Consider the following 26,419-nt stretch of genomic DNA (forward strand, 5'->3'; position numbering starts at 1 on the left):
ATGGGTGGCTGCAGTAAGCTAGACCATAGGTGGTAACATTTACCACTTATTCACCCGGCAGCCTGGAGATGGAGATGGAGAACATGACTCTTCAAACTGATGTAAATACAAAGATTACATAGGCAGGGGCTCGCGACTTCCAGCCGCTCCGTGGGACAAAGAGGCAGCAGTAGCTACATGTAAGAAATCCTGCTTTGAACGCTCTCAAGGGTGGCTCAGAAACAATGAGAACTTCCAGCAGATCATCCTAAGGAGCGGCAAGAACCTTCACAACAGCAATGCATCTGCAAGAAACCAGTGGGCTGTTGGCCGGCTTTGTTTATTTTTCCTCTTTTGCCTTCTCCTCAGTTTGTTTCTTTCAAACTCTGTAGCCCTTTGGCCCGCCTTCACCTTCGTGCAAGGACTGACTGTTACTTACCATGCCCTTTAGTGTCAGATCTGCTAAGGGAGACCGGTTGCCATGGAAATCTGGCCAAACATGTAAATCAACAGTGAGGAAACCCACGGGCTGAGCCTTCTTAATCAGATCCAGGTGACTGTTCAAATATGCATATATACTCTGGCATCTGGAAGAGAAGTGGATTTTGTTTTTAAAAGGGGGGGTGGGTAGGGTCAGGGAGCAAATTGCTTTGTAGAAAGAAATCATTTGTACTCCCATATCAGATCCAGAAAGTAAGCAGGGTCCAAAAAGCTTCAGCAAAAAAACCACCCCCAACCCATAGAAATCAGCAAACCACACTCTCAAATCACGCTGTACTCTCATCAAGGATAGGAGGCCTGTCCTGGTGGAAGGTGGAAAGGTTTGGACTCAGAAGACCAGATCCAAGAATGGCTTTACTCCATTGTAGGTGTGTAACCACTACTGTGAGAAAGTTATTCAAACTTTCTGAATCACTCTCTTTGCATCTGTAAAAACAACCATCATAATCCCTGCCCAACTGACCTCACAGGGTTTTGTGAAGATCAAAGGAGACTATGTAGATGAAGACACAGGATTTTGCAAAATGTACACTACTGGACATATGTAAAGGATTTTTAAAAATCAGTATTCCTAATTATAATAATTATATGTTGGTGAATGGAGATGGTTCCCGGACTCAGGATAGGAGTTTGCTAAGGGCAGTGATATGATGGAGTGAATGCAGTTAGGATCAGGAGTTAGGAGGCTTGATTTCCAGCCCAAACCTACCAAACGACATTGCACTAGTTCTTTCTCTTTTTAAGCCTTTGTTTCTTCACATGTAGAATGAGGGAGTCAGATGACCTTTCTCATTCTCTCAGTCTATGTACCTGAGAGGGAGACAGAGATGATGGGCTTGGGAGTCAAGGCAGTCCTGCATTCAGATGCTGGTTCTACCTGTCCTAGCTGGGTAACATGGGCCGGCGACTTAACCTCTCTGAACTTCAGTTTTCCCATACATATAATGGGTATAAAATACCTCACTGGGTGAAACCTCACTGCATGACACAGAAGTTCGTTACCCTTCCCCTCTTTAAAGGTGCTTCCTTCTCTTGAACTGACAATTCTAGAAGAAAGTGGGTTGGCATCCCATGCCACTTCCCACTGGTGTCCTTGGAACCACAGCCTTAAACATGGCTTGAATAATAGTAGGAAAAAAGTATAGGAGATCAATGACCAAGGGAGGTTGATATCTAAGATACATAAGATAATATTTATTATTTACATTTAAAATGTTTTAGGAGTGCAGCTCAGCGATTTCTAGTTCTAGTTTTGTGACACTGTGAGTGTCCCTCTGGATCCCATGAAATTCCTAAAAGTTTTCTAAACTAAGTGTAAAGAAAGAAACAAACAAGTAGTGGTTTTCAAACACCTATTAAATAAAAACTTTACGTGGAACTCCAAGAGAGAAAATATAGAAAAACAAAACTGTTCTATGTAAGTGCGTGTGTGTGTGTGTAAGTGTGAGAATGTGTGTGTGCACGTGTGTGTAAGTGTGAGAAGTGTGCTGGGCGGAGGCAAGGGCAGTCCTACCTACCAGGCACTCTCCTTGCTTCTTGCCCTGACTCCTCATTCCTGTCTGTAAAAATCTTCGGCCCTACATCATATTAGAAGATGAAGATCTTGTTGGGAAAAGGCCCACTAACCAGAGTAACATCAGCTGCGGCTCCTGGTTCCTCTGGCCTTCAAACATAGTCCAGTGAGCCGAGTACCACTAACACCCCTTTACAGAGGGGATGAGTAAGGAGTGCAGACATGTGACCGAGTCCAAAGTTAAACCCTCTCTGTGATTCTGAAGCCATGTGTTTTCTGTATCCCCAGCCAGAAATTATTTGTCAAAGCCCTACATTCAAACTCTGTTTTAGAATGATTCTATGATAGTGTTAGGAAAGGATCCTCTGAGGTCTCCACGGAAGGTAGGGCCAGAACCACATATCTGGGGAGAATACGATCACACCCTGGTTTTCTATCTCCCAGCTCTCTCTGCTCCTGGTCCAACACAATCACACGGCCAATGATGGCCACAAGAACATCCTTTCCAGCCAGAAGTCAAGAGTCTGCACTAATTCTAGCAACATTGAACTTCAGAAGAGCATCATTGCACTTAGAGTAAAGGGATTTTAAAAAAAAAGAAGCACATGTCTATAAATCTTTTGTCTCTCAAGGAATCTCAGAGCAGGGCATTTGGTTTCAGACATCTGGGTCAATAAGAACCTATCGGCCTAATTACTATTGATTTGTCATTGTCTCATTTACTGTGGGTCTTTGCAAACAGTGAGATTCATTTAGCCTCTACATATACGGTCACTCGTGCACTAATGAGATCCCTGGGGGACAGGGCATATGCTTACCCCTTTGACTCCTAACCTCCTCGCAGCTGTATGTTTATTCTTTGAATGCAGCCATTCTCCTGCACGTTTTTTCAATTATCCCTTACCATGTGCGCTATCTGAGTATATCATTCAAAATGAAATGCACTTGGAAAACATTAAAATAACAAATGCACATCATTATTCACATAATTTTAACCTTGCATGGTGCCTTTTTTGGTTTTGACTTTGTTTCAGTTTGTATGTTTTATCAATTCTTTCTCAAATGGCGGTCTGCCCTCTTCCAGCTCGGGAATCACATATTAACTGTTCCTAGTGATAGGTCTCCCTCTTTTTCATGAACTCCAGACTCATTTATCCTCTCTTAGAGAGAGAAATCCTTGCTCTCCTAGTCCTGTTGTGTATGAAGAAGAAAACACAGTTTCAAGAATCACAAAGCGACTTCACTGTATACCAGGTGGCTGACCAGGTACACTAAACCTCTCCAAGCCTAGTTTACTTTTTTGCCATCAGGGTTAATACTTTTACCTTATAGGCTGCTATGAAGATTAAATATGGAGTCCTGAGTACTATAAAATGATAGCTGATCAATAAATAGTTCCCTCTTGTTTTCCATCACAGGAAATTCACTTCTAGAGTCAGGGAAGATTTTTTTCAGACTTTATGGCTCACAATCTTCAATGCAGACCGCACCCCTGGAATCTCTACTTTCCTTCTCCATAAACCATTTAATTCTTTGGATTCACAGGATGCCCAAAAGTATGGTGACCGTACTTTCAAACCCCAAATCAGAACACATGGTCTAACAGAAGAATTTGTGCTTTTTCTAGGAGTAAGAGAAAGTCTCGGAAAAGAAGCTTCCACACTATCTCCAGTTCCTCCTTGACCCACTGCAATAGGTATTCTGCCCGCCCCATTCTATTGAGACTGGCTCCACCATGAGGAGAAATCCCCGCTTTGTTGCTATCTCCAATGGACCATTATTTGCCTTTATTTTACTTGAACTGTCTTTTGCATTTTGTACCACTTGGCCACTTCTTACTAATTTGTTTTCATCCCCTTCTTTCCAGGCGACAACACCCTTTTGGTTTTCCAGCTGGTTCTCTTCCTCTCTTTGTCCCTTAAGTATATGAAGACTCCCAGAGACATGTCCTTGGCCCTCTTCTCATTCTTTCTATACCCTTGGATGATCCCATCTTCCTTTCAGGGCTCCAGTTAACTAGCTAGTGCTGAAGACTTCCAAATACATGCCCTTATCTCCTGCTCATTTCTCTATGATGAGTTCCATGTCAAATATCCAAGCACCCATCCAATGCTTCCTCCTGGATGCCCAAACGGACCTCAATTAAAAAATGTCTAATATGACACACATCATCTTTTCTGATATACTCACTCTTCTTTCTACGCTCCTTGGTTTGACCAAAGGCAACCATTTTGGGGGCAGAGTCAGAGTGGGTATCATTTTTGATTCCTCTCCTTCCCTCAGTTTCCAAATTTAATTTTGGACCAGGTTCTGTCAGTTTATTATTTTAAATATTCCTCTAACCAGCATGCTTTTCTCCCTCATAACTGCTACTACTTTATGCAGGCCCTCTTCAAATGTCTGGATTAGAGGACTGGCCCTCTAACTTATCTCCTGTATTGAAATTGTGCCCCCTCCAACTAGGTTTTCTGCACTCCTTCCTGGGTGGTTCGTCTAAAATGCAACTCTGATGATGACTCCATACCTATCTAAAACCTTCAGTGATTCCTCCCCATTGTCCTCAAGATAAAGTATAAACTTCCTTGTTTGGCATAATGTTCTTCATTATCTAGCTCTCCCTACATTGTACCATGTTACAGACATGCCTTCCACTCTTCATCCCTCCTCATCCCTGTACACATCATGCTCTCGTGACACTAAACTACTTCTAATTTTTCAAAATATGCAGGTCTTAACCTCTGAATGTTTGCCTATTCTTCTCCGTCTTGCCTAGAATTCTCTTCCTTATCTTCTTTACCTGCCTATGGCAATCACTGTTCTAGACTCATCTTTTTATTTTTAATTGAAGTATAGTTGATTTACAATGTTGTGTTAGTTCCCAATATACAGCAAAGTGATTCAGATATATATATATATATATATATATATATATATATATACACACACACACAGTAGGACCTTATTGTTTATCTATTTATATCCAGTAGTTTGTATCTGCTAATCTCAAACTCCTTAATTATCCCTCCGACCCCCCTTTCCCCTTTAGTATCCTTTCCCCTTTGGTAACCTTTGGTGTTCTTCCCTTCTGCTCTCCACATGGTTAGCTCATTTATATCCTTCAGATCTTAACTGTGCTTCCATCAGCTAGGGCTTCCCTGACCACCTCATCTAAATGGGGTTTCCCTGATATTCTATCATCGTACTCTGTTAGTTTCTTTCATATCATATTTGGTCGCCATAGACTTATTTATAGGTTCATTTACTTGTTAACTGCCTATGGCCTCCTCTGGACTTTAAGCTTCATGAAGGCAGACCATCACCGGCATACATTCAGAATCTAGCAGAGAACCTGGCACACAGAACCACCCAAGAGTAGCCATCAAATGAATGAATGGCCCTTCCTCCACTGTATGATAATTGCCTCTTAATTTTATCTATATCCATTGCTGGAATCTGAATTCCTTTTGGGAAAGAGTCACATCTTATGCATCCCACCAGGTGCTCAACACGGTTACTGAAGTGTAGAATGTATGAATATTGATCCCGCATGGACTATTAGAGGTTATTTTTACATCTCCCTCTCATTGTAGTACAGCTGCCAAAAGAGTAGATCTCTGGAGTCATATGGACACAACCTTCCAGGCGTGCTGGTATATCCCACAGAAGGGGGCAGAGAAAAGGAACAAGCATCTTGTGACACCCCACCCTGCACTTCCCCCCATGTGCCAGGCACTATGCTGGGCTACAGTGAATCTGCTGAGAGGCAGAAAATGAAGAACTGATTTCCTAAGTCAGCACAGCCCTCAGTCTTCTTGAGAGGACCCCAGTGCCCTGAACACTTTCTTATCCTTGCCTGTAAAATGGAAGCCAAAGAAAGGCATTGTAATATCCAGCTTACGTCTATTTAGAAAAACATTTCTCATCCAAGAGACATCAAGAATTTACCGTTTATCCTGGCACACCCTAGGGGATGAAAGGTGTTAACATCGTCACCCTGGTTCTATGATTGTCCTAGCTCAGGGGAGCCTAAGTCAATACTTGTGGATAGACTGATGGCCCCAGTTGTCAGACTGAGGGACCAAGGTTGAAGAAGCCATAAAGGCCAAGGGAACAATCTGAGAACACAAGAGTAGAATGCACAGTGAAAACAATATTTAGAAGTGGAGTCCCTATAATACTCATTTCCTCAACTAGAATTAAATTAGATTATATATATATATATAACTATCACTAAGCACAGTGCCAGGCACACTGAAAATTCTTAAAAAATGTTCTTGGTCTTTCTTTCTCCTTTTCTTGCTCTGGGGGGGCATTTATACAGATTTTAATGGGAAGATTTAGATATACTCTGAGATTTGGCATATGGGGGACCAGTACATTTTTAAAGTGATCCTCAGTGGGATTATAGAAATCACAGAAGCAAAAGAGGTTTGAAGAATAAATCATATCAAGAAAAGTTGATTGTTCTCAAAGGAATAACAAAACACTCCAGGGAAAGTGGGATAAAAGAAAGACAGATTGAGAGAGAGGATGGGAATTAGCAGAACCGTGCACCCCTGAGAGACCGGAAATTAACAGAATCACAATGAGAAATGACCACTGCTTGCAGTGACCGCTGAAAAAGGAGCTCAGAACAGGCTGGGCTTCTCTGTCTCCAGTCCTCCTCCTCCAGTAGACCATAAACTTGCTGAGGTCAGGAGTCACGTCTTCCACTGACCCTCCGTCCCCACCAATGGTCTGGTTTATTCTCCACAGAGCAGCCAAAGTAATCCTTTTAAAAGGTAAATCTGACTGTGTCTTCCATCTGCTCAAAAACAAAAATCCTGAATAAAGTGCAGTGGTCTTATAGCTTTCTACAATGACCTGCATGGTTTGACCCTTGGCTAAATTTTAACCTCTCATCTGTCCCCCATTCCCACCCAGTTTGGTTCAGGCACAGTGCCCTTTACAATGTCCACTGAGCTTGCCAAGCTGGCTGCTGCTTCCCGGCCTTGGGACTTGCTGTTCCTTTGGGCTAAAGGGATCTCCTCCATATAACCATGGCTTGATCTCTCTCTTTATTCAGTTCAGAGTCCTGTTTGAGTGCCACCTCATCAAGGATGGCTTCTTCACCTGAAATAGTTCCCATCCGTCACTCCAACACCTCTCGTCGTTCTATGTCTCCTTACTCATCTCTATTTTTCTTTAGAATGCTTACCAATTCCTGGAGTATGTGCTCTCTCTCTCTACATGCATACAAACATAAATATACACACACGCAGATATAGGTATATGTGTGTGTATGTGCGTGAGCACAATTTCCATGAAAACAGGGATTTTTTTTTCTTTGTTCACTGTTATACCATAAGTGCTCATAAGACACTCATCAGACAGTCAGAGGACCTGGATTTTAACCTTGGCTCTGCTGTCAACCTTGAATCCAGCACTTGTGGATTATGCCAACATCTTCCCACCGAACTGTGCCATCACCATAACCTCATTCTGAACCACTGGTAAAGATTCTTTAAGAAAAGTAAGACAATAATGGGCAGTTTAGAGGAAAAGAGCTGAAGTTATAATCAATGGAAGGCGATCTCTGGCTACAGAGTAACATCTCTGGATATTTGGCCCTACATAGAAAGAGACTCCGGTTGCCATTTACATGCATGGGTACATCCAGTTATTGTTTACTTAATTCATAAGCTCACAGAACGCTTCTCTTCAGGATGAAGCCTAGAAGGATTACAGTAAATCAAGAGTATAAAATACTCAATCTGTTTATCAACACTTGTTTCTATGGTTTCAAATAGGATTTGCTGATGCTAAGCTCTGAGATAGGGGTGACCTGCATTGCTGTTTGCAGACAGCACTAAGTCGTACCACAGGAGGCATACAGTTTTTGATTCCAAGGGATTTGTTGTCCCTTCCAAATAACTAACTTCACTTAATAACAACTATTCCTATTTCTAAGATCTGAAGCATAGTGAGTGCTAGTCTTGATATAGTCTATTTATAGACCTGATAAGATAGAGACACATTTTCCTTTGCAAGACAATAAAAAGAAATTGGAAGGGAAGAGAACCAATATTGAATGCCTACTAAGTATATGAACTGGAGATAAAATTTTGAGAGTCACCAAAATATAGAAGGAAATGAAGCCAAGAATGTAGATGGGATCACGGGAAAGACCACAAAGAGAGAAGAGGTCCAAGAATGTAGCTGTGATGAACTTTGTTGTTAGTGATAGAGAAAAGGATCATAGGCCTGAAAAGGAGATTAAGAAATAGTCAGAGATACAGAAGTAAAACTGGGTGAGGGTGACATTCTGGAAAGCCAAGAAAAGAGAGTGTTGGAAGGAGAAGGAGTGATCATTGGTGCCACATGGAGTTGAGAGCTCAGGGAAGGGGACTGGAAGACATCCTGTGGTCGCCGAGGACCTGAACATTAGTTTCAGGGGCCGATGGTGACAGAATCAAACTGGAGTGGGCAAGGGAGGAGTGAGGAAACTGACCAAGAGTACAGGCAATGCTTTGGAGCAACTTAGCTCTAAAGAGAGGGAAAAATACAGAGGGGTAGTTGGAAAGCGGGATGAAGTCAGCTGGCATGTGAAGAGACGTGGGATGTAAATCCAGTCCGACTCTAAGATTGAATTCTATAAATTACTGCTTCTGGACCACCCTATGCTGCTGTTTCTCTGGGTTTACATGCTAATCCATAAATCCTCCCTTTCTTCCTAGTTTCAATCAAAACTACTCACATGAGGTTCAGCTACAGAAGAAAGTTCTGGACATTTTGAGTATTTCATTGCAAAGTCTAAACTATCCCTTAGATTTGCGTTGAGGTTTAAGATCTTCAGAGACTGGCATTTCCATGGTCTACTTTCATCCTCATAACACCTGGAAAATGAATTAAGCAGGGTGGGATTATTGTAATTTTATAGGTGAGGAAACTGAGTCACCAAGACATTGATGGCAGAATTGGTACCAGAAGCCAAGACCTCAGTCCAGTGTTCTTGCTACTCCATGAGAAGGTAGGCAGGTGATGGCTGCCTGACATCTGCTGCTTAACCCTAGAACAATCCCCTCCAAAATGTCCACCTCTTTTATAATCATTAGTAATAGTAGTAGAAGTAGTAGTAGTGGTTGTTGTCATTGTCATCGTACAGTTTACAAAGCCTTTCCAAATACATTGCCTCCGTAAACTCAAAATAAATTCTCAGAGCTATCCATGGCTGGTTCTCTCATGTCTACTATCCCATGTTCTGATAAGGAAACTAAGGTTCAAACAACTATGTATGTGGGAGCTGAGATTTGCATCCAGATCTCTAAACTCTACATCTGTGCTCTTTCCTTTGGGTTAGAGGTTTTAAAATGCTGGATCCCCTCAAGAATTTGATAAAAGCTATGGCCCCTCTTCCCAGAAATGTACGCGTAAGTATATAATCAACAAAGCTCTGCACACAATTAAGGGGTTCCCTGGTGATCTGAGGTTAGGCATCCCTCTTCTAGGTTATGTGGTCTCTAAGCCAACTAAAGTGCTAGTTATTGGCTAAGTGGTATGATCCCTGTAGATGGTAATGACATTGTAACTAGAGACTCCTAGAAGGGAAAGCTTACGAAACTTTTCTCAAACTCCTTGGTGGGATCAATCCTCCTCTACACCCTGATGACACAGTGTTTATATTCTAGTCAGTATGCACTTCATTCTGCTCTGTGCAGGTGTGCCTCCCCATAAGAACAGACATCCCTTGGTGGAATGGAAATGTCTAATACGAGTAACTACAACAACTTTTATCACTACCACTACCACTTACTGAATACTTATTATCGCTCAGCAGTTGTTGCTATATCCCAGACACTATTTGAATTCATTTAATTTTCTCAACAACCTTATGAGGTGTTTACTGTTATTATTTTCCTGTACAGTGAAGTACTAAGGCACAGTGAGGTTAAGTACATTGCCCAGGGTAACAAGCTACTAAAGGGTGCAGCTGAGACAGGCAATTTGGCTCCAGGATCTACGATAGTAACCTCCACCTTCGACTATCTCCCTTTTGCCAGGTACTAGCTACATGAATGGGGTTTCTCTGAAAATATTATAAAATACCTTACTTTTGTTAAAAAGCCCAACCACTAAGCATTATTATCATGAAATTCATTCAATAATTATTCTTCAAACTTCTTATTTCAAAATAATTTTAGATTTACAGAAAAATTGCAAAAATAGTATGCAGACTTCCCCTATACTCACCATCTAAGAAATTAACATAAATACAGTATTATTACTAATCTCCACACTTATTTGAATGTTGACAGTTTTCCCCACTAATGTGCTTTTTTCTGGCCAAGATCTAACCCATGATCATACATTGTTTCTAGATGTAGCAGCATCTTAGTCTCCTCAAATCTGGGACAATTCTCTAGTAGTTCCTTAAGTTTCCTAATCTTTGAAGCATATTGGCTAATAATTTTGTAGAAATTACATAGGTTAATTCTTTTCTTTCCCAAACCCCAGTTAGTGTGATCACGTTATTTATTATTAATACTATAGGTTCATTTTTTTCACTGTTTGTATTTCACCCCCACCACACACATCCATCTATCTATCTCTCTCTCTTTTATTTATTTTCAGGGGGACATGAAGCATCGTCATGATTCTAAGAGTATGAGTTATATAAACAGGTATACTCAAAGAAGTGCTGCTCCCTCCTACTACCCCGTTCCCATTTCCCCATAATTTCCATCCCATTCCTACCCCACCTCCTATAGGTAACAACCTCATTAGTTTCTTGTTTAACTTCCCTATTTTTTTTTGCATAAATGAGTAGATACACATATATTTTCTTATATCACCTTCTTTTTACATAAAAAGGAGTATATTATAAACACTCCTTTATGGACTTCCCTGGTGGCGCAGTGGTTAAGAATCCATCTGCCAACGCAGGGGACATGGATTCAAACCCTGGTGAGTGAAGAATCCACATGCCAAGGAGCAACTAAGTCCACGTGCCACAACTACTGAAGCCCACGCACCTAGGGCCCGTGCTCCACAACAAGAGAAACCACCACGATGAGAAGCCCGCGCACCACAATGAAGAGTAGCTCCCGCCTGCCACAACTAGAGAAAGCCCGCGTGCAGCAACAAAGACCCAACACAGCCAAAAAAATAATAAATAAATAAATAAATAAATAATATACTCTGCTTTCTTCACTTAACAATATATTCTAGAAATCACTCCTATCAGTTACTATCCTGTTTCACAGATGAAAAGACAGGCTTAAAGAAGTTGAATAACTTGCCCAAGGTCACATAGTTATTAAGGAGAAAAACTGGAGTTGAATCCAAGAAACTTTGACTCAAAAAATCCATGCTCTTTCTTCTATGTCAGAGCTTCTCAACCATGATTACTGGCATATTCTTGGAGGATCTCTAGGTTTTTTTGTGAACTCTCTTAGATTGTTTTGAAAATTAATACATGTATGTCCTGTATCATCCAGATGACTATCTTATAACCAAGTACTGCCAGGCATTTTCATTGCTCACAGGATCTGAAAATCATACAGCTGCCTAAAGTCAGTGCCCCTAATGTGGTCGGGCATGGAAAGCTGTAGAGAACAGAGAGAGCTGTTACCTGGCTGTGGCCTTGGCTTGTAGTTCAGGGAAGGCAGCATGGCCCTGCACCATGTGATCTATCTGAAAAACAAGAGAGATGGGTCAAATTTATAGCTTCTCTAGTCTATGTTAAAGCCAGAAGAAGATATATTAAAATGTCTGTTTCTTTCAATTCTTTGTCTACAGAGGATCCAAGAATGTTAAAATGCTAACTCAGCAAGAGTGTCTCAGCTCTTTCAGAAATCTAGCTTTGTTTAACCAACTGCTGGTCTCTTGGATTTATAAAACAAAGAAGTTTAAAGAGAAGAACAGCAGGAAAAGGAACTCCCAAGGCTGAACTGGTAGCAGCAGGTAGTATCAGGTCCAAGAATGAGGTTTGACAGAGGCATGAGAAGGAGGTGTAATTCAGGGTAAATGGGGTGGAGGGGGGCCGGCCTGGGTGTTAAAAGCACTGACCTCTGGATTACATCATCCCCCCCACCCCGTTACCCTACGCTGTTACCCCAGGGCAATGTCAGACCCTGAATTATTCTCTGCGTCTTACTAATGGAGAAGCTGAGTGAAAGAGTCTATGAGGAGGGAGTCCCAGTTTAAAAAAACACAAAAAAGAGTTGCCCCAGAGCTGTCAAGAGAATCTCCCCTGAGAAGTTATCGCATGGGAAACTGGGACAGAGCTCTCCAAGGACAGAAATGTCTGAGCTCTGCAGACAACCATCTTGTCATTTGAAATTCCACGTCTAGGATTTATTCCTTAATCCACTTGGTGGCTCTAAACAAAATAATATGCACTGTGCATCAGGAAGGGATGTGTTTCCCCATGCTGTGACTCTGCTTGCTAAAACACACCCAACAACGGGCTTGAGTTCCTGAACCTAATCTGTGTATCGGCTCAATGTTTACATGAATCTCCAAAACAACCATTCTGACCTATTTATTTTCATTCAAACTACGAACAGACCGGTTATTGTGGCCTCATTGAGAGAGTTTCCCCGAGCATGCTTCCTGAGCGTCAGGTCTGTGTAAAGAGGACGAGATTTTGTTCTGGAGACACCGAGGCTGGGTCTGGGTTCTGGCTCTGATACTAACTAGCTATGTGACTTTGTGCAAGTCACCTAACTGCTCTGAGCTTCAGCGACCTCCTCTCCCCCTAACCCCGTCCTAGTCTCCTTTTAAAACAGGATTTCTGCGACATAGAGTGTGCCTACCATAATGCCAACAACAGAATAAATGATATCACCTAAAATTTACTGACTCATTTACCATATACCAATACTAAGCCATGCATTTTACATACATTATCTCATTTATTTCTTACAACCCTCCCGTGAAGAAGATACTATTAGCCACCATGGAGATGAGAAAACCAGGACCAGAAGAGATTAAGTAACTTGCCTAAGGTCATAGGGGAGTAAGTGACAGATCTAGGTCTCAAACTGAGGTCTCTCTGTACCTGAAGTCCTTGGTCTTAACTACCATGTCACATTGTCTATGCAACTTCCAGGTATAAGTTGTCAAATTCCATTTGTGTAGTGCTGCAGAAATGTTTCAAAATAATACCAAAGCGACTGGTGATTTCAATGGAAAGAAAATCATTCAGGTTTTGAATATTTACTTGCCGAAGGTTCAGTTTTGGGTTACTGCAATGAGGCACAGTTTGGACCTTAAAGAGTTTGCAATCCAGTCAGAGCATCACAATGAAGCCACTGGCATCAATAATGGATAATTAAAGCCATTACTTGATTTGATGCTAGTTCCTATGGGAAGTGCTTTAGGAGGTCAGAGAAGGGAGATTTAAATGAGCTTCCCGGAGGAAGCACAGAAGCTCGCACGTGTCCCACATGCATGAATGCAGTTATTTGGTATTTACCGAATGCCTAATGCACCAGGTACTGGGACTAGGCTCTGGGATAGAGTGGAAAATAAGAAATACATACAATACATAATAGCATAAAGCAAGAAGTCAATAATTTGGCAATTACTGTATAGTTGTATATATAACATTTGGCAATTATTATATAGTTGTATATATAATAATTGCCAAGAACAGGCAGTTTGGAGGAGTAAAGAGCTAGAGGCAAGGGATACCAGAAAGGAGGCTGTGATGAGTAGTGATATGAAGATGGAAAGACGCATCTGGGTATAGACAGTAAGAAGACTGGTCTAGCCCTGAGACTGGCATATTATAGATGCTCAGTAAGTATTTATTGGATAAATGTGGGATGTACAAACCATAATGGACCACATGCCCACAGAATACCATGTACTTCTTGGGAGCACTTACCACGCTTTATATTTGTGTCTGTTTGTGTGGGGCACACATTGGTCAGAGGGTAACTGTATGTTAAATTAGAGAATAAATGAAGTGGTGAAAATATGGATGCATGAGGAGGGTATGGACAGACAGTGGTTCTTAAAAGTCAGATAAGTGACTATTGTTTTACTGAATTGTAGGCCACAGGAAATTATTTCGATTTGTGGAGCAAAATAATGACAAGTTAAGGAAAACTAACCCAGTAGGGTATGTACAATGGGGAGATTACTAGGCACAGAGGGTAGGAAACACAGACAGGGCTCAGAGGCTGACATTGGGAATACGAGGCACGAATATCCCCTGTCCTTGCTCTATTGCAGCATTTATCAAGTTCTTCTATAACTATTAGTTTATATGTCTATCTCTTACCTTACGCTCTGAGCTCTTTTAAATCAAAAGCCTCATTATTTCCCATTCTTCAGTGCCTACAATGCCTGGCATCTCAAAAGAATGAATGAGATACATTTTGAAGAAAATAAAACAAAACTTAGTGATGGAATAGTTACAGAGCATAAGAAAATCAGAGTGAAAGGATGACTTTGAACTTTTGGGTCTAAGAAAAGGAAATGTGGTAGTTTTAATCATGTCTTTTTATTTTTCTGTATTTGTGATGCTTTGGGATCTGGGGCCCTGTTGACCCTGGAGAGACTGCCCTTTCCAGGGCTAGCCAATTCCTAGAGATAGTAAAGGACTCCACTGGCCTGTGAGCATGCCTTTCATATGCAAACTGACTAATACAGAGCACACCTCCTCACCACCCCTTCTATTTCCCTGCTCTAATCACCCCAGAGCCAGGTACCAGACAACTAGGGACAACCTTAGTGCTTCCCATTTGGCCCTGCGTGGTTTAGCCGGGCCCCTCTTCTTGAGAACTGTAACAAACTATCCTTTCAGTGGTAATCATCTCCTGATCTGCTGGCCTCATCATACCTGAATAATAATAAAATCTACATTTTAAGACAGTAGCTGAAAACACGGGCTTTGGAAACAGACTTAGGTTCAAAACTCATGGTCTATACTTATATTCTCTGCTACCTAAGTTACTTGACCTCTCAGAGCCTCTTCTCTTACAACTGTAAAATGTGGACAGTAAAATTTGCTTTGCAGGGAAAGTTGTAGTGAGTGATATATAGGTGGCTTTTAGATCATAACACCTATTATTAAAGAGAAGGAAGTACCACCAAAAGAGTAAAAATGGTTGGAAGAACAAGATCTTAAAAGGTCAGCTGCAGGTTTTTTTTTTTTTCCCCACAGCATCTTATGGCAAAGGCCCACCCTGATTAACAAAGAAGGAGCCAGTTTGTCAAATAACTGAGTTCTCATTTCAAAAGCCTGGAGCGCCTGTTCCAAGGGTTGATCTTTCTACTTCTGTTCTCTAATGCATTTAGCACAGTATAGAAGATCACAGCATCCCATTAAGTGGTTATTTGTTTCCCAATGAAATAACAAGTGTGACCACAATAATTATATTTGCCAAGTGGTTGCCTTAGAAATATATAGACAGAACTATCCTGACTCTATGACTCTTTTCTTGTTTCCTCCATCTTCTCAGATTTCAGCTCTGAGAGCTGGCAGCTGTAGGAGTAGGCAGAAAAGGCTACAAACTATTTGGATAGGGAGGAAGCTTAAACTGGGTGGAGTCAGATCTTCTTCAGGATGGCTTTCGGGTCAGGATCAAGAGGAAAAGGCCATCTTACAATACACAACTAGAATTGTGGGGGTTTTTTTGGCATTTCCTTATTAAGGTGGCACCTGCATTTGGAACATGGGAAAAATAGAAATGCAATACAGTATAACACAGAGATCATACATGGGTAGTATGAGGTGGCATCTGGCCCACAGATGTATTTTATTTGGGATATATAATGTTTTTAAAAATGAGCCAGTATTTTAAAACTGGGAGATTTCACTTTAAGTCCAGATTTTGGTTTCTCTTGAAGAACTGGTGAACGTAAAACATTGGGTCACCATATTCCCCCATGGCAAGGGTCAGCTGGAGCTGAGTGGTGACTGATCCCTTCAGCCAGGCCTGCACCCTCCACAGTTTGTGAGAGGCACCACCACTCAATTTATCATCATGATGGCACTAATGTTTTACTTGTAGTAGCAATCTATTTCTCTATGCCCATCTCTCTGTCAAAGGAGGGAACATGGAATTCAGCCCGAGAGTACTGAGAGCTGAAAAGAGAAACTTCTCTGTAGAAGTAAAAAATACCTCTTTGCCTGGTCTGTTTATTCATTTATGCTGTCTGACTCCTTTAAGCATTTGCGTTTTTGACCCTTGATATGGCTGAGAGAACGCAGACAAGGACTCCTGAGACCTGAGCTCAACTCTGGCTCAGGGCATGACCTTGGACAAGACCATTTCTAATTCTCTCTCTAAAACACTGAATAAGTTAATACGACAAATAGGAAAGAGTTTGTAAAATTACACAGCGAACTGCACCGCCTGAGATAGCAAAACCGTTGGCAAAGAGTTTACAGGCAAGAAAAACACATCACAAAGGCAAATTTAAAATTTAAGAATTTTAGGTTCCATGATCATTTTGCTAAGACAAAGCTATCTTATTGCATGATGGGTTTTTCTCTATTAAAATCTGTTTTATCTATTAGTCTTTTCTTTTCTTTTTTTTTAATAGGAGATGGAGCAATCTGCTCTTTTTTTAAAATTTTATTTATTTATTTATTTTTGGCTGCGTTGGGTCTTTGTTGCTGCACGCGGGGCTTTCTCTAGTTGCAGTGAGTGGGGGTGGGGCTATTCTTCGTTGCGGTGCACGGGCTTCTCATTGCGGTGGCTTCTCTTGTTGTGGAGCACGGGCTCTAGGCACACGGGCTCAGTAGTTGTGGTTCATGGGCTCAGTAGTTGTGGCTCGTGGGCTCTAGAGCACAGGCTCAGTAGTTGTGGCACACGGGCTTAGTTGCTCTGGGACATGTGGGGTCTTCCTGGACCAGGGCTCGGACCGGTGCCCCCTGCATTGGCAGGTGGATTCTTAATCACTGCGCCACCAAGACTATTTATTAGTCTTGAGGCTGTCTTTTCCCTTCTTTACAGGTAAAACAATCATTAGGCTCAGAGCAATGTTCATCACTTGTGACAACTGCTTTTTTTCCATTTGTATTTACCTGTAACGTCACTTACTCATCTAAGCTATTTCAACTCTTTGCTTACCTAATCTTCTTATCTCAAAGCAAAAACATTTTGCCTGATTTTTCCCAGCTTTCAAATTCTCATGAAAATCTAATAAAAGAAGAAAGCCCAATCTAGACAATTTTTTTTATACTGCTGGAAAGGACTGCGAGTTTCAATACTGAACAGTTCCTAGGAACAACAAACATTCCTGAGAGGAAAACATAAACTATGTGTTTTGTGTTTTTTTTTTTTTTTTTTTTACAACTTTAATATAAGCTTTACATAGGACAATTTCTCTTACAAGTTGATCAATTCTGATTTAATGCAGGGCTGGTTTAGTCAATTTCATTCACCATCAAAATTGGTAGCTTTGTTCATTTTTACAGTTTGTTAGTTCACTTATTCATGAAACTAACGTGATATATGTCTACTTTGTGCTAGGCATCATTCTAATAATTCAGGATACAAAGACATATAGAAGTCGTCGCTTTCACAAAGCTCTGCCTTATGAAGGGAAAATGGGTATCCCAATATTCAAATATAGTCTAGCCTGATAAGGCTTTATAGATTTAATGAATGTTAATTGAACACCTACTCTGCTCTGGTCATAGTCACTAAGCACAGGGGATTCAGTAGCAATTAAGGCAGGTGTACTTTCTGTCCACACAGAGATTATATTCTATTGACGTATAGAGTCAACGAATACATATAATAATTAAAGATAGTGATTAGTTCTTTGAAGGAAATGGATAAGTTACTGTAATATGAACACTGATTTTAGATAGAGGGTTCAGGAAAGACCTGAGGGTGAAATTTAAGCTAAGACATGAAAAAAAAAAAAAAAAGAACCAACAATTTCCAAGTAAAGAAAATGACAAATGCAAAGATTCTGTAGTAGCAAAGAGCTTCATATGTCCTAGGAATTGACAGGAGTCCAGTGAGACTAGACTGGAGTAAATAAGTAGGAAAGTTGTATAAAATGAGGATAGAGAGGTAGAAAGTGGAGAAAATCAAGCAGGCCATGGCAAAGGCTTTAGATTTTATTCTAAGTACAATGAGAGGATACAGAAAGATTTTTTTAAATCGAAGTACAGTTGATTTACAGTATTTTGTTAGTTTCAGGTTTACAGCATAGTGATTCAGTTTTTTTTTCTGATTATATTCCATTATAGGTTATTACAAGGATTGAATATAGTTCCTGTGTTATACAGTAAATCCTTGTTGCTTATCTATTTTAGGTTATAGTAGTTTGTATCTGTTAATGCCATACTCCTAATTTGTCCCTCCCTCCATAACTTTGGTAGCAATAACTTTGTTTTCTATGTCTGTGAGTCTGTTTATATTTTGTATATATATTCATTTGTATTATTTTTTAGATTCTACATATAAGTGATACAGTATTTGTTTTTCTCTGTTTGATTTACTTCACTAAGTATAATATTTTCTGGGTCCATCCATGTTGCTGCAAATGGCAATATTTCATTCTTTTTTATGGTTGAGTAATATTCCATTGTATATATATATATATACCACATCTTCTTAAGCCAATCATCTGTTGATGGGCACTTGGGTGGTTTCCATGTCTTGGCTATTGTAAATAGTGCTGCTATGAACATTGGGGTGCATGTATCTTTTTGAATTAGAGTTTTCTTTTTTCTGGATATATACCCAGGAGTGGGATTGCTAGATCATATGGTAGCACTATTTTTAGCTTTTTAAGGAACCTCCATACTATTTTCCATAATGGCTGCACCAATTTAAATACATTCCCACCAACAGTATATGAGGGTTCCCTTTTCTCCACACCCTCTACAGCATTTACTATTTGTAGACTTTTTGATGATAGCTATTCTGACTGCAATGAAATTGGAACACTCCCTCACACCATATACAAAAATAAAGTCAAAATGGTTTAAAGACCTAAATTTAAAACGTGACACCATAAAAATCCTAGAAGAGGACATAGGCATTCTTTGACATAAATCGTAGCAATACATTTTCTTAGATCAGTCTCTCAAGGCAAAAGAAATAAAAGCAAAAATAAACAAATGGGACCTAATCAAACTTAAAAGCCTTTGCATAGCAAAGGAAACCATCAACAAAACGAAAAGACAACCTACAGAATGGGAGAAAATATTTGCAAACGTTGTGACCAATAAGGGATTAGTCTCCAAAATATGCAAACAGCTCATACAACTCAATATCAAAAAAACAAACAACCCAATCCAAAAATGGGCAGAAGACCTAAATAGACATTTTTCTAAAGAAGACATATAGATTGCCAACAGAAGGGTTTTAATCAGGGAAGAAACGTAATCTTATTTGCTTTAAAAGAAATCAGTCAGGAGTTCCACTTCTTCTTTTTTTTTTTTTTTGGAGACTTTTGATTAAATATTTATTCATTTTAATTTTGCCTTTTTAAAAATTCTGAAGCCAGTATATTGTTTTTTCCACATCTGAAATATTTTTCTTTTTTTAAAAAATTTTATTTTATTATTATTTTTATACAGCACGTTCTTATTAGTTATCTATTTTATACATATTAGTGTATACATGTCAATCCCAATCTCCCAATTCATCCCACCACCACCACCCCTCTGCCCAGTTCCACTCCTTAAAATGGCTAAATAGTTCTTATCATATGAATTCTTTCCCAGATAACAATTATAAATGCTGATCAAAATATATCAAACAATTCTCTGAAGATACTGGAAAGTGACCAAAGCCAGGTAGAAACTGAGAAGGAATAGACACATTGAAGGAAAAAACAGTTTTATATGTGTTTCTTGATTTTACAGATTTTTGCCTGAGAGCAGGCCCTAATCAGTGCCATGCAGGACAGCTAATACTCAGATAGATAGAAATATGCAGTCTTCATAGCTAAGAAATGAGAGGTCAGAGTTCAAGGCCACCATAGCAACTAGAAAATAAAAGGTAAGGAGATCTCAGAAAGGAGAGAGACATAGAAAGGGAGGTCAACACTACGCATAAAGGTTACCTTAATCTCTGAATGATCTCTGAATTACGTAATAAGTAGCCCAACTAAGGCTTAAAGAACTCAACAAAGGAGAGACAAAACTTGGAGTTTGAGTTGTCATTAAATTACCTGCTTAAAAAAAATACTCTTCAGAGAAATAAGAATAATCCACTGTCTCTACAATACATCAATTAACAATGTTCAAGATATGAGTCAAAATTACTAGACATATGAAGAAACAGGAAAATGTAATTCTTACTTAAGAGAACAGTCATTTAATGAACAATAACCCTGAGATAACACAGATGTTAAAATTAGAAGACAAGAATTTTAAAGCCAGTAATTTAACAATGCTTAAGGATGTAAAGGATAACACTCTCATAACTAACAAACAGATAGGAAATGGCAAAGAAATGGAAACGATTAAAAAGTAGAAATTCTCATATTGATAAATATAATATGTGAAATGTGTCGGTCCATGAGCTGGTTGGAGATTGCAGACAGAAGAGTCAATGAACTTGAAAAAAGACCAATAGAGAGTGTCTAATTGAGAGAGAGAGGGAGAGAGACAGAGAGAGAAAGAGAGAGAAATATTGGGGGTGATAAAAAAAACCCAGAAGCCCTCAGGGGCTATGGGACAATAGCCAAAGGTCTTAAAAATGTGTAATTGGAGTCACAGTAGGAGGAGTAAGAGCAAATAGGGCAGAAAAGACATTTAAATATATACATGCTAAAGATTTCCCAAACTTGGTGAAAGACAGGAATTTACAAATTCAAGAAGTATAGCAAACCTGGGGGAGGAAGGATAAATTCCCAAAACACCATATCTGGGCACACCATAATAAAAACTAAGATTAAGAGAAAATCTTAAAAGTAGCCAGAGAAAAAGAATACACTGTACATTGGGGAAGAACAAAATAAATGATGTTTGACTTCTCATAAGAAACAATGGTGCCAGAATACAATACATTGACATCTTTAAGTGTTGAAGGAAAAAAAAAGAAAACTAAGAAGGTGTGTTTTTGTTTGTTTGTTTGTTTGTTTGCCAGTAGACCTGCAACAACTAAAGAAATGCTAAAGGAAGTTCTTCAAGCTGAAGGGAAATACCAGGTGGAAGCTTAAATTTTCATAAAGAAATAAAAAACAATGGAAATTGTAAATATGTAGGTAAACACAAAAGATTATGCTTTGTTTCTCAGAACTTTTTTGAAATATGTATGACTGTTATGGACTGAATTGTATCCTTTCAAAATTCAGATGTTGAAGCCCAACCCCCAATACAACTGCATTTGGAGATGGAGACATTATGGAGGTAATTAAGGTTAAATGAGATCATAAGGGTGGGGCCTTAATCTGATAGAATTGGTGTCCTTATAAGAAGAGTATGGTAATTAGGAAGCTGTGCAGGAATCCAGGTGGGTGTACAAAAAATACAGTGAAAGCCTGGGCAGGAGGAGAGAACAGGGAGGCATCTGTTTATGCAGAGCTGGTCTTTGTATCCATGAAGTCACTCCAATTAGCTAATGTGAGATGCTGGGGACACACCTAAGTCTATATACCTAGATCCTGTCAAGGCTGATACACATAAGTTTCTCTCTCATGGCCTTACAAAGCCTGCCAACTCTATGTGTTTTAATACACTTGAAAAGAAAGTCACACTATCTGATACAATAACTGCTTCTCAAGGAAGTCTACAAGAGAACTGTAAGAAAAATTCAGAAAGGCAGCTCTATAAAAGTCAGGTTCAATTCTGGAAAGATCTGGGGCTTCCGGTAGCTGACTTGGGTTTGAATCAAGGCTCTCCCATTTACAACTGTTAAGACCTTGATCAAGTTACCTCACTGTTCTGAGCCTTAGTCACTAGTAAAACTGACATAATAAAACTGACCACATAGACATGCTGTGAAGATCAGATGAAATCCTGAATCTTCATGAGGGCCTCAATGTGCTGAGCATAGAACAGATTCTCCCAGTCGGCTGTAGGGGTAGTGCAATCTACTTTTATGTGCTACAATAAATTATAATTGTCAGTTCCATAACCAACTTTCCCACTAGATGATAAGCCACTGGAGGACAGGAATCATGTGTGACCATATTCTTGCCTGGCCCAGAGTAATCCCTCAGGAAATCTCTGTAACATGCTGGAAAGAGTGACTGAATGAAGGGATGACATCACTACCTCTAACCGGGACAGCACTGAGTACATGGCAAGCTCTTCATATGGAAGAGCTGGCTGACCCCCCTGAGGCTAGCCCCAGGCTGAGGGGCTTTGGTGATAAGGAAGGAGGCAGATAGGCACTCTCAATGCTCCAATTCTAAAACTCCAAGAGCTAGAACCCTGCAAACATTATGACCCTGTGGCCCAAATTTATAAATTTAAATTCTGGCTTCAAACAATTCAAAAGTAACTCCCCACCAAGCCCAATTGTCCCAGAAAGCCAATTCCACCACAAGGGCAGCTTAGGAAACTCTCTTAGGCTCTCTTACCCGATGCCTCCCCCAATAAAAACGACTTCAAGTAAGACAGAGAAGAGTGCTTGGAGAGAGGGATGGCTGAGGTCCAGTTGGAAATAAGCTTCAGCATCTGGACACAGTGACTGTACCAGTTGGTGCTCTGTGGAAAAAGCCTGAGCAAAAAGTGATGGTTTTTGCAAAACTATTCTGGAGAGTGTATCAACAAGCACGAGACAATCTTTGATGGGTGTGTGGTGAACTGAAGTAAATCATCCATGGGAATGGGGTATGTGCCCTTCTAAGAGGAAATAAATAGCAGCAGCACAAGCTTGAAATGAGTGAAAAACAAGCCCAAATCTCAGACAGATGAAATTGCAAAGGCTCCAGAGCCAGAAAAGATCCTATCCTATTTTTTTCTTCATCCTGAAGTTAACCAGATGGAGATTTTTTTTTTAAAGTACCAATCTATTCATATACTTGGAATGAAGGATTTTGCTTTGTGATGGAAGATCTGTATTTAATTGTAAAAATGAAACAAAATATCTTTTTTCCAAATCTAGAGTTTAGATAAATTTTGTTTCTTTTTTCTTTTTTCCCCTCTCTTCTTTCCCCTCCTTTACTTCCCTTTTCTTCTTCTATCTCTTCCCTTCTGCTTTAGATGATATACTTATGACTGCATGTTTATAATATATTCTGGACAATGTAATAACAGAGCAGCCACTTTCAGACATAGCATATGAGAGAATATGTACATATGAAACACGGAATAAAAGCAATGTAACTTCCTCTTATGGTGTTCTGTATGATGACAACAGGCTGTAAAACCAGTGATAAACCAGAATAAGTAAATGGAAAGGAAAGGTGAGTACCAACGGAAACAGGTAAAAAGGCCATTGACAGTGCATCAGGAATCTCTCCAGGCTGTGCTTGCTACCCTGAGTTTCAGTTCCTCATCTGTAAAATATGGATAATAACTGTACCTAACTTATAGGGGTATCAGAGGATTAAATAAAATAGGACATGAAAAGCTCTTGGAGTTGAGAGTGGGATATAAGTCTTCAAAATAAATATTAGGCATTGTGATTATTATGAGTATCATTCAAGGATTAACATGATTACATATATATATAAATATTTCCCACAGGAAAACGTACTCAATAAGGTACAATTATTGTTGTTATTATTATTACCATCATCATTGTTATTATTTTTATATCTCTTTATTTTATAGGTGGTTTCTGTCTCTTTGCTTGGCCTCTCTGGACTGATGATTTATTGGACAGTCTGTTTTGTTCTTGATTCAGATTTTGCCCCATTATGCTAACTTCTCGACTTCCTTAGATTTTGCTTTCTGTAACCCATGGGTAAGTCAGTCATACCCCATTCCTACATCCAATGAAACTCTATACATAGAACTGCCCTAAGTGTAACTCTACATGCAACTTCATTGGTCGATGATGCAAAATCAACTAGCTAGATAAAGACCAGCAAGTCCCATGATTCTTGTCAAAAACCATAGTGGACTATTATGAAGATTTTATTAATGGCCAGAAAAGGGTCATTTTTTAACATTTAAATTCAGGCTTAGGAAACAGGCATAACCAATTCTTGCCCACCAAGATACGTCATAATGTTTGGGCAAAGATGGCTTATATCCATAGCAACAGAGCCAACTCTGAGTCAAATACTGGGAAAAGCATTTCTAGACTGACACAGATGGTCAATTAGTAAACTAACTCTCTGAAAACCTGTTGATGGACAGCTTCATGGACAATGCATCCTGGACAAAGAGTTAGTTTACTGGATTGTTATCCTTGTTTAAAAAGGCTCTGGGTTGTGTCTGTTATGAGTTCTGGTTCTCCTAAGGGTAATTATACCATGATGTGGGCTTGAAAAGGGCTATGTTTCAGTAACGGGTTTTCTATGTGTCATAGAAAGGGAGTGGATATTTAAGTTGAAAGTTGTGTAAATACATGACACTAGTTTAAATAGGAGACTGTAAAGTTTCAATCCCACTGTACCTTAGGCATAGAGTGATGTCTTTTTCTTGACTTTTCTAGAAAAGTCTAAGTGGTTATTAAGACCTATCAGATGTTACTTAATTTATACTCACTGTGCTTCCCTACTAGACAATGAGCTCCTTAAAACCAGGGACTAATGGGGGACTAGTTCATGTATCTCTACAGCCTGGCACAAGAGTGAAGGCACAAAACATGCTCTTTGAATCCAGCCACCACCTATGTGTGCATCAACTTTGAGAGAGAACTTGAGGCAGCTAAGAATAAAAGAGAAACACACTAAGAAATGGAAATCAATGGTTATTTGTATCCACATCCAGCTTGAGATCAGATCACTTTTGATTTGGCTGGACATTTAGAAGAGCTGGTAGGGGAGCAGACCATAAACAGATGACTTCAATACAACATAGTGAATGTGAGGCTGAGTAATTGAACCTGGGTCTTATTTTCCCTTGCTTTCCACATTTAATCCCTCCAAGGTCCGCTGATCTCTTGACCTCAATTCTCAGTCATTATTGCCACTGCCCATTATTGCCAAAGTCCTCATGGCTTTTTGTCTGTGGACTAACCTATTAAAGCTGGTCTCTCTTCATCCAGCGGTGCACCCTCAGGCCTTCTTCCTGACGGCTGCTAGCCAGTTTTTATAACAGAGATCTGACAACACCCATCACTATTCCAATCTTTCACCTATTCCCTGTGGTCTACTACCTGAAGTTCAACTCCTTAGCATGTTTTACAGGGACTTCTTCTGTTTGGTCCCTGCCCAGCTCTCTAACTTTTATTTTAAGTCATTCTTCTAAGAACAGCTTATGCCACAACTGAAATTCTGCAATTACCCTCAAATAGGCCTTGCTATTTTTCACTCCTATATCTTTGTTCCTATGCAAGTTCTCTTACCTAGAAGAATATCCCTACCTTTCTTTGTCTGGTTGGTCCCTATTTATCATTAAGGTGCAGTACAAATGCTTTCTCCCCTGCAAAGAATTCCTTAATCTAGCTTTGTGCGAACTCTGTGCCTTGTACCTCTGGTATCGTACTCATCTCACTTTTATAGATCTTCTGTCTTCCCTATGAGATGACCCCATGAATTCAACACATTTTCTCCAAGCACCTTCTACAAACCAGGCGCTGAGCTAAATACAAAGAGAAGTATGATATAACCCATGCCTTTAAAGAGTGCATAGATTTCTGGAAAAGACAGATTATCTCAGAATGTGCTAAGAACTGGAGTTACATCTTGAAGATCAAGTAAAACTAGCAAGTGATAAAGAACTCTCCGAGTAGGGAAAGAAGCATATACAAAGGCACAGAGAAGTAGAATAACAGGAGCCATGGGGAAGCTGTGAGTAGGGCAATCTGGCCTTAGTGACAAGTACATGGGTGAGACTGGAGGGGACAGACCACAAAGGGAATGATGTGCCCAGAAAACTATCTGAGCTATTTCTCAAGGGCTACAGGGAACCATTGAAGGATTCTGGCTGGAGATTAACATAGTCCTTTTTACAAAGTAGAATATTACTCCTGTTGCCGTGAGAAAAATGGGTTGTTATAAGAAAGAAAGATAGGTGAGAAGATGGGTTAGTCATCAATGCCTGGATCAACATTTATTCCTTTGGCAAGCACAGGCTGCATATGCTCCATATGTGAGACTTTAGGCTAAGAGAAAGTTAATTCTTCTGATGTAGGAGTCTGCAAATCTTCCAGATCCTGCGTATACGGGGAATGTGACAAAACGGACTAGTCAAGGGTGTAAAAACATTAAAGACCATACGAAGAAAGTGTCAACTTACCAATTTTCCAGTAACGCTCTGGCCACCTTCATTCAGCCAGAACCCAGGGACCATGGCTGAGAAATAAGGGCCCCAGACTCCTGGTACAAAGATCGGGTTTTTGCTGATCTGGAAAGAAAGGGGCAAAGTATGTGAAAATATTGTCCCTCAAGGCT

The 26,419-nt window shown here is 39.9% G+C and overlaps 1 protein-coding gene across 8 annotated transcripts in view; it reads right to left on the reverse strand.

Annotated features, from left to right (window-relative positions):
- FGGY (FGGY carbohydrate kinase domain containing) overlaps positions 1-26,419 on the reverse strand; it is a 412,972-nt gene that overhangs the window by 112,005 nt on the left and 274,548 nt on the right. For all 8 annotated transcript variants that reach the window (XM_061186510.1, XM_061186511.1, XM_061186512.1 and 5 more), the window contains 3 exons: positions 26,265-26,372; positions 11,604-11,665; positions 419-566 (listed from right to left, as the gene is read on the reverse strand). In XM_061186510.1, the coding sequence (XP_061042493.1) occupies positions 419-566; positions 11,604-11,665; positions 26,265-26,372 (318 nt within the window). The remainder of the gene's footprint in view (positions 1-418; positions 567-11,603; positions 11,666-26,264; positions 26,373-26,419) is intronic.

This window comes from Eubalaena glacialis, chromosome 3 (genome assembly GCF_028564815.1).
Source record: "Eubalaena glacialis isolate mEubGla1 chromosome 3, mEubGla1.1.hap2.+ XY, whole genome shotgun sequence".
Taxonomy (NCBI): Eukaryota; Metazoa; Chordata; class Mammalia; order Artiodactyla; family Balaenidae; genus Eubalaena; species Eubalaena glacialis.